Genomic DNA, 11,853 nt, shown 5'->3' on the forward strand with positions numbered 1-11,853 from the left:
CACAGGGGAATAAAAAAGATCATGCTTTTATTTTTCTCCTATGCTGCAAAAATGTCTTAAAACCATGCTGGCCTCTCCCAGAAAGCTCAGGGGCTTAGACCACAGCCAAGGCCTTGCTCTGTCTACACAGAGCAGAACTAATCAATATCATATTACAAAAGCACTTGACCTCGTTTATCCTCATGGATGCTTGGGGAATCCTTAATATTCAGAGCTTTAAGGATATGCACCTGGCGTGTTTAATGAGCGGTTCCTTGTTGGGGGTTTGGCTCCCAGTGACATTTAGCAAGGCTGGCTCCCAGCTCTTTTCTGCCACTCCAGCTGGGGAGAGAGTCTGGGCTTTGGCCATGAGAAAAGAGAGGCTGTATCTTCTGGGGGATGGGCTGAGGCTGGAGGCATTAGGGAGAACTGCAGGAAGGAGGAAAGCCGGTGAGAGGCGAGAGTGGCACATAATAAGTGCTCAGTAAAACGCAAATGTTATTATTTATCATTATTATAATCCAAGAGCAGCTGTTTTATCCTGAATTTAGCATCTTGCTGATGCTGAGAGGACGATTGCCCAGTGAGCTGACTGATATACAAAGGCCATTCCATTTGGTGTGACTTTCTCCATCGTTGGGAGGAGAGGGAGGGCATTTGAAAGCTTTCCCAGGTCTGACCTAAGGTGGGAGGACTTCAGCCCTAGGTGCTTTTTTCAAGCAGGAAGTCACACACCACCTACAGGAAGCCTCTCTTGATTGCCCCAGCTGGATTAGTGCTGGCACAGCACAGACTGCTTTGTCCTGGAATTGCCTGGGTGCCCTGGCTCCTCTAAGGTTGGATCCATGCTGCCACCCTTGGTTCCCCCTCATGGCAAGTGTGGGGCTGGGCCCAGCAGGCTCCCAGTGACTGGCTGCTGGGGGAGAGGATGCCATGTCGGGATAATGGTGTCAGATTGCTGCTGTCAGGGATGATGCAGGCATCGCTTGCCAGCTGTGAGGTTTAGCTATTTCCTTTATGAAATCCTTTAATTTTCTTTCAGGATGCTCAAAAAGCCTCACCCTCTCTTCTCTGGGACATTTCTTGCCAGATATATTTTCTTCTTAATTATAATTCTCATGTCACATCAGAACTTGGAGGAAGAATGGATTATTCATTTAAGGCGAGGGCCTTTGGGTCCTCGTGGGTCTGGGGAGATGGGAAGACCAGGCGGCTGCCTCCATGGCCTGCTCAGGGAACACAGGTCGGGGTTCTGCTGGTGACTCTGCTGCATCGCGATTCTCCAGGGTCACGTGGGTGCCATCCCTTCAGCTCTATCATCACCAGGGCATGGGTTGAGATGTAGTGACCATCTCTACCTGGCCCACCACCCCCTTTGGTCACAGTTTACGGTTGCCATGGCGATGTCCAAGGATGTTTCCCCTTGCCGGCTCCCAGCAGCCACAGCCTCTCTACAGCTGTCAAACCTATGGCCTTGGCTATCTTTCTCTCATTATTAATTGAAATATTGAGAGCCAGTTCTCCGTGTGGGCACCCAGCGGCAGCTTGCCACATCCAGCCAGCTCTCTGTGGGGGCCGTGCTGCCTTCCCTTGGAGCCAGAGCCCTGAGGCTAATTAGAGGTTCACACGCCACCGCTCTGATCCTGAGGTCCCTGCGGAGGGGAACCTCTGGCCAGCCATTCAGTCGCGAACTGGATTCTTTTGAGGCCGCGCTAGACTTCACTGCAGTGCCTTTTCCATTCAGAAGTGTTTGTCTGGAAGATACTCTGTTTGGTCTCTCTCTCTCTCTTTTCTAGAAATGGCAACCAGCAACAAAGTGTTCACGAAAAATGGGTCAGCGTTCAGATTAATTAGGAGCCAGATTTACGAACACGGCTAAGACGGGGCCCGGCCTCCTGAGCCTGCTCTGTTCTGCTAATCCAGTCCATGTTTATTTTTAAGCACAAATACCAAAATGTCTCTTGACAAATGAGACGTGAAATGAATGAGTTTTTGCACATCAACTTTTAGTGCAAATATGTATTTGGCTGTATTGAGTACACATGTGGCACGGGAAGGTCTTTCTTGCCTGGCTGTGCAGTAGCTAACGGATGAGGGCTGAAGGAAGTCCCCCTCTCTCCTTCCTGGCAGTACCAAAGTAACTCACTCAAAAAATGGGTAACTCACTCAAAAAAGCTTCTGACTTCCTTCTGGGAACAATCACTTAACGGGGGACTATTTGGGGACATGTCCTGGGACCACCCTTGCAGTTGCCAATCTGAAATGGTCAGCATCCTGAGCCTCTTTCTTTTCTGTTTTTTTCTTGAGATGGAATTTCACTCTTGTTGCCCAGGCTACAGTGCAGTGGCATGATCTTGGCTCACTGCACTCTGCCTTCTGGGTTCAAGAGATTCTCCTGCCTCAGCCTCCCAAGTATTTGGGATTACAGGTGCTTGCCACCATGCCCAGCTAAGTTTTTGTGTTTTTAGTAGAGATGGGGTTTCATCATATTGGCCAGGCAGGTCTCAAACTCCTGTCTTCAGGTAATCCACCTGCCTCAGCCTCCCGAAGTGCTGAGATTATAGGCGTGAGTCACAGTGCCTGGCATGTGAGCACTGCGCCTGGCTCTGAGCCTCTTCAGTGCCCCTAGGTCCTCAGCCCACCCTTCTCTACTCTGCTGTGAGCTCCTGAGGGCTGACCTTTGCAGCCTGCATCACCTGGGTGCCCCTGCCCTCAGATTCCAGGAGGGTTTGACCAGTGGGAGGTCCTGACAGGGAATTGAGGGTGGGAGGAGAGTGAAGTCCTTGCTGGGTGACTTGGGTTGACCATGTGCCTCCCATCCTACTCTCTGGGTGCTACTAGCTGCTCTGGTGCTGGCTCCTTTAGGCTAGGGGTGCTGATGGCTGCCACTACTGCCAGCCCCGAGACCTGCACCCATCCTTTGTTGGCTGCCCTAACCCTGTCCACACCTTGATACATACTCTCTTTCCACTTCCCCCAGTGACCCTGTTTGAATATGCCATGTGCCTCTCCCAGCACCCTGGCTGATACCCTCTGCAAACACTCATGTCTGTTAACTAAGAGGCAGTGGTCCTTTCTGGACCTCTCCCCATCAAGCTGCTGAGAATTGCCAGGCTGAGAGGAGAGGCCAGGCCCAAGGTCATCTGCCCTGAGCTCCCCCTGCAGCTCAGGCTGCTGTGGTTCGCAGCGAAGCGCCTGGCTTCCTGCCTCCCAGGGTGCTCAGCAGGACCCAGTGCCAGCAGCCGAGCTCAGGGCACTGGCTGGTGATGCAATCCCTACAGAAAGGTTACTGATGCCCATCCTCCAAAACACAGTCTGCAGGCTTCACGTTGACAGCCCACAGCCTAGGTGGCCTTGGGGGACCCGGGCAAGGTGGGACACAAGACAGAGCCTGGCTCCCTCTTTGGCATCAAGCCTATTTGGGTGTGTTTGTGAGTGACAGGTCTTGTCATACACTTTTCCATGCCCAGAGTGGGACACGGAGTGGCTGCAGCAGAGTGACTCTCATGAGAGCCTCACCTGGAGAGTGGGGACACAGGTTTTCTGACCTCCCAGCTGAAGGCCCACCTCCGGGCACCCCAAAGGAGGCTTGGAGAAAGACTGGAGTTTCTTTCTGAGATGTGCCTACACAGTTCTTGGCCTGTTCAGGAGCTGGCAAGGGTTAGGGGGTGACAGGGACCTCAGAGGCCACTGTACTTCTCTCCCGGGGCACTGCTGTCAGCCCCGCTGGGAGCCCAGCAAGCTATGCTTTCTGGATTGCAGTGGACACCAGCCCCTCCATGGAAGGCAGAGTGACCCACATGGGCATTAACATATGACCTGTGGCTGGTGGGTGCTCAAGGCCCTATCTGCTGGGATGGCCCTGGGTACTGTGCCATCAGCATTGAGCTGACCTGAGGACCTCCATATCTTCTAGGAAGAAGGGCACTGTCCGGCCCACCTTCCCCAGATGAGATATCCTGGACATCTTCACTCTCTCAGTCAGCCTCCACAGCCAGCAGAGAGACTGGCTATGGCAGGCAGTCAGGTCAGCTGTGGCTGAGCCCGGGACTCAGGCTGAAGGCCAGGGGAAGAGGGATTCGAGCAGCAGTGTGCTCATGACCTTGGTCTCATTACCATTTTGTGAGCACAACCAAGTTCACACTCAAAGATCTCTTTCACATGCTCTTGACCAGTCTTTAACCAACTGCCGGTTCCACTTGGCATTCAAGGTCCTCCATAGCCTGGCTTCCAAACGCCTCTTAGCTTTATCTGTCCAGCCCCTCCTCTCCAGCTAGTGCAGCTAATAACCAGGGTGATAATAATGAACGTCTATGTATAGCAATTTCCATACTAAACTCCCTCTGAGGTCAGAGAGATTATCCTGTTCATTTTACAGATGGCTCAGAGATGGTAAGACACTTGCCTAAAATCACACAGCCAGTAAGGGCACAACCCACATCTGGACTTCTGTCTTTCAAATCCTTCAGGAATATCTCAGAGGTATGTCCCAGCCTGTAATGCACATTTCCTTGCTGGGGCCCAAGGGGATGGGGAAGAAGGATGTTCTCTTCACCAATCAGCATCAGTTACGCCAATGGCTCTGTAAGTCAATAGGCACTCTCCCTGTGCACGGCCTGTATGCTGAACAGGGATGGCTAGCTCCTCGAAGAGTCATGCTCCCCTTGCATTGTGAAGATGAGGCCCGAAAGCAGCTGCCATGCCAAGGACTACATTTCCCAGCGGCCCCTACATCTGTGTTGGACCATGTGACTGAGTTCTGGCTGATGGAAGAGGGTAGAAGTAATATTTACCACTTCTAGACCTGGTGCTTAAAAACCACCTTGCCATTTTTCTAAACCAGCTTTTCTCTGAGAGAGTTAAGTGCTGCCAGAATGATTTGAGTGACTATTTTCTCAGTCTCCCATGAATGACAGATACTTAGGGCTGTCCTAAATGCATACGAAACAAGTTGATTCATTATACATGATGCATGCCTGAGAGCATTACAGCTTCATTCTCTCAGGGCAGTGAGGTGACAAGGGCTGCTTCTGTCTCTCCTCCCTGGTCTATGTCATGCCCAGAGTGACTTTGGAAGCCTCTTGCTGAGGCTGGTAGTCTCAGCCTGGGTCCCTGAATGACTGCATGGAACAGAGCCACCACATGCCCCGGGGCACTCCAGCGCAGGACTTGGTGTGAAAGAAGAATATCACATTTGAATTGTGTCAAGTCACTGACATTTTGGGGTTTATTTGTCACAGCACCTAGTGATATCTTATTGCAGAGGGTGGAAAGTTCCCAGGCCCTCTAAAGGTCCCTACCTTCCCCAATAGCCTGAGGGGACAGTCTTGTAGGGCCCTGTGTGGCATCCAAGAGGTATCAGGCCTTGGGATCAAGCCAGTAGCCTGAGACGCACTGAGGAGGTGGCCACTGTGGGTAGAGCTGAATGAGAAACAGAACTGGACTGATATGCCAGACAGACTGCAGGCTCAACTGTCAGAGGGCTTGAGAGTTAGCCAGGGAGGCAGGATAAGACCGTGACGAGAAAGACCTGCCCCTTCGGGTTCTGCAGGTAGTCCAGGAGCCCACGGGCAGACCACCCTTTGAGAACTACCACTGTAGGGGTGAGACAATGTGCTCTGCCACATCTAGGAGGTTTCACATGTGCCTGTCCCCAAAACCAGCCTCCCAGGGCTGTGTGGCCAGGAGAGATTTCCCCGTGGGACTCTGCATCAAACAAGGCTGAGCGGAGGGGCTGAGAGAGGGAGTCACCTGCTCACAGTCAGGCACTGGGGTGGGCCCAGCTTGGAGCAGGGGGAGAGAGTGGGGATGCCTTGGAAGAAGGAGCACACTGGGCAGGCCTTTCTACCCTCCGTAACCTCCCCCCCACCTCCACCTCTGCCCACAGCTCCTGCAGCTCCAGAGCTGCCTGCTGGGAGTAGTCAGGCCATCATTTTCTCTCCTCCTTTTGCCTTCCCACATCCTCCCCGCTACACTCCAGCCTCTCAGCTCCCTAAGAAAGCAAGCCTTCCCCTCTGGGTGTCAAGTTCTTAACAGTGACTTGGGTCTCAGTCCTTACTGCCCCCGCCCCGAAGACAAAGGGTGGGGAGCTGCGATTTATAGCACAGTACAGAGCTGGTGCCTAGGGCCATCCTGCATTTAGCCAAAGAGAGCAGCGGTTCCACAGCCAGGCCCCTCCACGCCCTCGGACAAAGTCTGTTCAACCGAGCACGCAGCATAGAAACCAACACAACCCGCGTTTTAACCGCCTCCCACTCTCCACCACGTGCCAGTGCCCGCACGTGGGGATAGCTCCTTTCCACTATCAGGGCTGGCAGAGTGCTGGCCCCTTGCCACCATCAGAGCTCAGCCCTCAGGGTCCAGTTCTCCAAACCCAAAAGAGGTCGCCTCCCCACACTACAGCCTCCAGCGAACCCGGAGGTCTCTTGCAGGGCAGCCCCCTCCCCCATTCATAAATGCACATCATAAATGCTTCCAGAGGCCAGGAGTAAAGACAGAGAAACGACGGAAAGACAGTTCCTAGGGGAGGGCGCTCCCGACCTAACTAGGAACGCAGCATATGCAAATGAGCCGAGAGGGTGGGTCCTGGTTCCGGAGTCCCCCAGGGCGTTCCCGCGCAACCCTAGCCCTGCGCCCTCCCGGTGCGTGCGCCCCTTCTCCGCGTGCCCTTACCTGAGCCGTGTCTCTGGCGTAGCAGAACCGCCTGTCCAGATGGCGGGGACGCTGACGAAGCAGCAGCAGCTGCCGCGACGGTGGTGGTGACCGTGTGGGCTGCGGAGGCTGCCGCGGCCTCAGGGACTGAGGGACCGGCGGCGGCGGGAGGGCTCCCGGGCGGCGGGGTCTTGTCTCTGCGGCCGGGCTCGGAGGTGGTACGGCCCGCGGCGCTCGCGTTGTTGGCGTTGGCGGCGCTGGCTGGGCCGTGGCGACGCGGGCCGCTGCTCTGGATATGGGACACGGCCTCGGCGGCCTGCATGTTGGGCGGCGCGAAGCGCGAAAGTACGCGCAGCAGCGCCTGGGCCTTGTGCTCCTGCGTGTCGTCGTCGCTGTAGTCTGACACGCGGCACTCGTACACGCCCTCGTCCTGCAGCCGCACGGCAGACAGCCGAAGCCGGTGTGAGATGTCATTGCCCTGGACGCGCACGGTCTGCAAGAGAGCAGGGTTAGAGGCCGGGCTGGGCAGCTCCTAAACCTGCTCTTCTGGCCGCCTTGGTCGTCGCGTCCCCTCGTCCGCGCACCTTACTTCCCGGACCCTGGTTTGCCCACCATCACTATCTGGCTTCCCTTTCAACCCCGGCTCCCCCGTGGCATCGGGCTTACAACTCTGTGTGGACGCCGGGCCGCCTGCTCTTGTGTCCCCACCATCTTAACCAAACTGCCACCTTGCATCTGCCCTGCCCACTGCCCTGCCCATACAAACTAACACTGCTCGTCTTCCCGTAGCTGGTCCTTCAGAAGGGCAGAGCCCACCTCTCCTTCCTCTCTCCCTCACCTTCAGGAAACCCCGGGCTGGGCTCCTTGTTCGCTAAGTGACCCAAGTCTTTCCTGCCGCGACTCGCTCCAACCTACAGCGCCGCCCCAGCCGGCCCTCCACACCTCCCCGAGCACGGAGGGACTGCCTGAATCGCGTCCTAAGGAGAGCCACTCTGTCCCTGGACCCCGCCTTCACAGCTCCTTCACAGCTAATACTCCACCCTCCCAAGGAGGCAGGCTAAGCTGAGGCTGCTGCCGGGCTCCCTGGACACCCCGCCTTTGCGCAGGATCTCCAGAAGCCCGCAGCGAAGTGCTCCTCCCCAGCGCCCCGGTGGGGACTTCTGGACCGAACCTCTCTGTGGCTCTCACCAAACATCCAGGGAACCCTCACCTCTAACCGAGCCCACGAGGAGGCTTCGTCATCGCCAGGCCCTTCTACGCTCCAGCTGGGAAGCTTGGGCGCATCTCCTCTCAGTTACCAACCCCAAGACCCGGGACCCGCGCAGCCTGCCACGACCACCCGCTACCCAATCCCCTGCAAGCCTGCAACATCCCGCACCCAGACCCGCAATCCAGGCAGAGGAGAGAGGGTTGCAGCGGAGGGCGCGGAGCGGATGCTTAGGGCGGGGCGGAGGGGGCGTGAAGTTGGAACCACGGTCGCGGCGAGGGCGAGCAGCTGCGCGCTCCCGGTGCTGGGAGGAATGCCCGCAGAACCGAGGCGATCAGACGCAAGGAGGCCTGAGCACGCGGTCCGGACCAAGGGGAGTTTTACAGGTGAGCGCCAAGCCGCATCAGGGGACTCAGGCTTTGGACCCTTGATTTACACAAAAGAGAACCCGACCCTGCAACCGGCGACAGATGGCGCCTGGACACGCCAAGCAGCCGCCAATACGAGGCTGCGATCGCGGCCCTACATGCGCAGCCCCCCTTGCGCGGCCGCCGTGGCGTGCTAAGGGGAGGGAGCTGCGGGGCGCGAGGCGGCCAGAAGGGGTCTCCCGCGGCCCGCGCTGGGCTCCACACTTACGCTGATTTTAGTTGCATCCTTATTTGTTACCTAAAATGCAAAGAGGGAGAGAGAGAGACATGAGGCTCGAGGCCTTCTGGCTGGGGGAACTCAGATCTGCCTTTAGGCAAGGGCACCCTCCGTGGGTGGGCTAGGACCGAAACAGCCCGAAGGGTGGGCGTTGAGGGCACAAAGGACGTCCGGATTTCCAGGAGTTTCCCCGGGAGAAAGCGGGGTTTGGAGCTAGCATGGTGCCTGGCCAAGGGGTGGCTGTCCTGGTGCACACCTGCCGGCTGAACTGGGGAGACTGGATGGCCACCAGGGTGGGAAGGAAGGCCCCTCTCCTTCTCGCCTGGCATTCTTAGGCCCTGCCTGGTGGCTCAAAATCCTCCCCCAGCTCACTGGGAGCCGTGAAGAACTGGAGGGAGGGGCCCTGTGTCTGGACGGGACCCTGCAGGAGGCTCAGTGGCAGTAACTCTGGGTGGGACCCTGGGAGAATGTAGGTGTGTATGTGCACGCGTGCACCCTAGAGTGTGTGAGAGAGTGTGGGTTTTGAGGCAGACGGGCAGTGTGGGCCTGTTTTCAGCTATAGGGAGGTTGCCCCTCTGTTCCCCTGAGGGCTAGAGGTCCTGCCGGCTTCCCGGTACTCGGTTTTCTGCTGGCCTCCGGAACGCAGCCCGCGGAAGCCCTGGGGTCCTCAAAGTGGCAGAGGGCAGGGACAGCCTGATGGGACCAAGGGGGCTTCCTTCACTACTTAGCACCCATCAGACGCTGGGGCCGCAGCCAGCAAGCACGGGCCAGCGACCTGGCTGAGGTGTGGCTCTTTAGGGGCTGGGCATGAATAGAGTTCCGGGAGGTGGCGGGAACAGGGATGCTGTCAAAACAATTGACAGGTTTGGGGGTAACAACTGCTGAGTTTGAAGATGCTTGCGAGGGTGGAAGATGGGCCGCGCCACAGGGCGGCGCCCTGCGCGGGTGAAGCCGGCTCCTTCCCTCCCCGGGTAGCCCTCGCCGCCCCGGGCCCGAGCCAGGCGCGCGCCGGCCCCGCGTGGGCGGCGGGTTACCTTGCTCCGGGCGCCGGGCACGCTGAGCGCCAGCTCGTGCAGCAGCTCCCGGGGCGGCTCCTTGAGGTACCACCACTGAATCTCCAGCGAATACGAGGTGGCTCCGCTGGCCCGGAACGCGCAGGGCATTTCGATGTCGTCTCCCTCCCGTACTGTCACATCTTTGGGGACTTCTGTGAATGTAGCTGGGGGTTGGGGGAAAGAGAGGCGTGACCAGCTGTAGGGCGGGGGCCTGGGGCAACCCAAAGGGAGGCGGTCGGTCTCTGGCTCTCTGGCCTTGTGTTCCCCACCCCGCAGCTGCTCCGTGGCGCACGGCCGGAGGCGCTAGCAAAGTTGGGGAAGCGGCAGCAGGGCCGCAACAGGGACTGGCCACTGGCTGCCCGCAGCTTCCCTCTGGATTGCTTGGGGCGGTAGGGGCAGCTTGTGCTTCCCTCCCGCGCCGGGCCGCACGATCAGAGTCTGGCTGGGGCTCGCCAACTCCCGCTCCCCGCAGGCCTCCTTTCAGCAGCCGGGCCCGGCTGGACTGGGAACGACTCGGGCGCGGCGCTGCCGCTGCGGCGACCCTTCGCGGCTCGCCTCCCTCTACCCCTCCGGGCCCTGGGCTGCACAGCGGGATTGCTGGAGACCGCGTAGCTTCCCAGTTCTCAGTGGCGGCCCCAGCAAAGAACCCCCCCCCACCCCCCGAGCCCACCGCGGCAGCAAAGTTCCCGCGCTCACCGTCGGCCAAGAAGAGCAGCAGGGCATGCAGCAGCAGAGGCGGCAGGTATCCGAGGGCACCGAGCCGGTTCCGCTGTTCCATCTCCCGCGGGGGGCGCGGCGGCGGCGGGGGCCCGGGAGCGGAGAGGCGGCGGCCGCGTGGGCTCGGATCGGCTCCGGCTCCGGCTCCGGCTAGGACGCCTCCGAGCCTGCCATGGCCCCGCGCGGCGCCCCCTCCCCTGGCCGCCGGCGGCCGCCAATCAGCCCAGCTCCCTCGGCCCGGCGCGGCTCCGGCGGGGGGCGCTGCGCGGGGTGTGCGAGAGCCGCGGTCCCGCCGGGAGGGTGCTGGCGATCGGTCAGTGCCTCTCTCTGTTCCGTCGTCCACGGGACGGTGGGGATCCGCGGTTCAGTCTTTGCCCGGAGGGCCGGGCAGGGGCTGGGCCGCGCCGGGACCCATCCCTGGCCGAGGGAGTGCGCGCCTCGGAGCCGCGAGCTTCTTTCTGCCTCCCTGTCTCCTGGTTCTGCTCCCGACTGCCACCTCCTTCGGCTCCCGCCGCCGCCCCCGCCGGTTCCTCCACGGCTCTTTCTGCAGGGCGAGTGGGCGCTCAGCCGCGGCGCGCAGACCTGGCGTCCGACCCAGCGCAGCGCGGGGAGAGCGGGTCCGGCGTGGCGGACCCGGAGCCGGAGAGAGGCGGGGAGAGGGGGAGGGGAGGGGAAGGGAGGGGGCGGTCAGTGGCTGGGCTCCAAGCCGCCTCCACCGCTGCATCGCCCCCGCCCTCCCCTCTCCTGCCACAGCCCGCCCCGCCCCCGCCCCGGAGCGAGCCCTCTCTCTCCGCAGGGGTCGCTCGGAGGGACCACCGTCTTTCTGGTTGGAGCACAACCCCGCCCCGCTCCCGCTTGGATTGGGAGTCCTCCCACCCAAACTCTCCCTGGCTTCTTCCTAGTCTCCACCGCTCCAGACGGCCGCTCATCCCTGCTCCCCGTGTGTCCCACGGTCCTCTCCGCAGCTCACAGCCCTCAACTCCTTACCCCAGTTTGGGCAACCAGCTGCCCCGCTGTTTGGCCCAGGCCCGGGCCATGGCGGGTGGGTGGGCGCCCGGGGCCGCGAGAAAGGCTGAACGCTGTGCCCAGCCGGGGACGAGGCTGGGTGGCGGCGGAGGCGCCGGGAGTCTGCAGTGCGCGAGGGAGAAGTGAGCGCACAGCTCCCAGTGAGCAGGTGCCTGTGGCGCGGAGAGCGCACCCGCGAGCCAGCCGGCAGCGGCCGTGAGTGACGGCAGGGGCGGCGGGGGTGGGGTGGGGAGAGCCGGGCACGACTCAGGGCCCGGGAGGTTTCCGGGCGGGGGCGGGGTTCCTGCCCCTGGATCGCGGGTCCCTGCATCTCCACGCGCTCTTCGCCGGTCGTGGGCCCTTCTTTACCCTCTGCAAAGCGCGATCCCGAGGCGGCAGGAGGCCGGAACCCATCCCCCGCCTGCTCTGGCATACCGGGAGTCCCGGTACCTCCCTCAGCCTTCACCTGGAGCCTGCCCCCTCCCCAGCCATGTGAGGGAGCGCAGTCTGGTCCCCAAGGGAATCGCGGGGTGGACAAGTGGTTCGGAAGCGACGCGTAGTCATAGTCATAGGGGCGAGTCCTAAGGCTCGCCT

General features: G+C 60.0%; 1 protein-coding gene across 2 annotated transcripts in view; it reads right to left on the reverse strand.

Moving 5' to 3' along the window:
• VSTM2B (V-set and transmembrane domain containing 2B) overlaps positions 1-10,905 on the reverse strand; it is a 34,869-nt gene extending 23,964 nt beyond the window's left edge. Inside the window, exons 1-4 of one of the 2 annotated variants that reach the window (XM_021666665.2) lie at positions 10,234-10,905; positions 9,517-9,701; positions 8,474-8,503; positions 6,652-7,123 (exon numbers count right to left, since the gene is read on the reverse strand). In XM_021666665.2, coding sequence (XP_021522340.1) covers positions 6,652-7,123; positions 8,474-8,503; positions 9,517-9,701; positions 10,234-10,315 — 769 coding nt within the window. In that variant the 5' untranslated portion in view covers positions 10,316-10,905. The remainder of the gene's footprint in view (positions 1-6,651; positions 7,124-8,473; positions 8,504-9,516; positions 9,702-10,233) is intronic. The other variant, XM_064381537.1, reaches the window with a different exon arrangement.
• Positions 10,906-11,853: the final 948 nt, after the last annotated feature.

This window comes from Aotus nancymaae, unplaced genomic scaffold, assembly GCF_030222135.1.
Source record: "Aotus nancymaae isolate 86718 unplaced genomic scaffold, 86718_ANA_hifiasm-v0.15.2.pri h1tg000028l, whole genome shotgun sequence".
NCBI lineage: Eukaryota > Metazoa > Chordata > Mammalia > Primates > Aotidae > Aotus > Aotus nancymaae.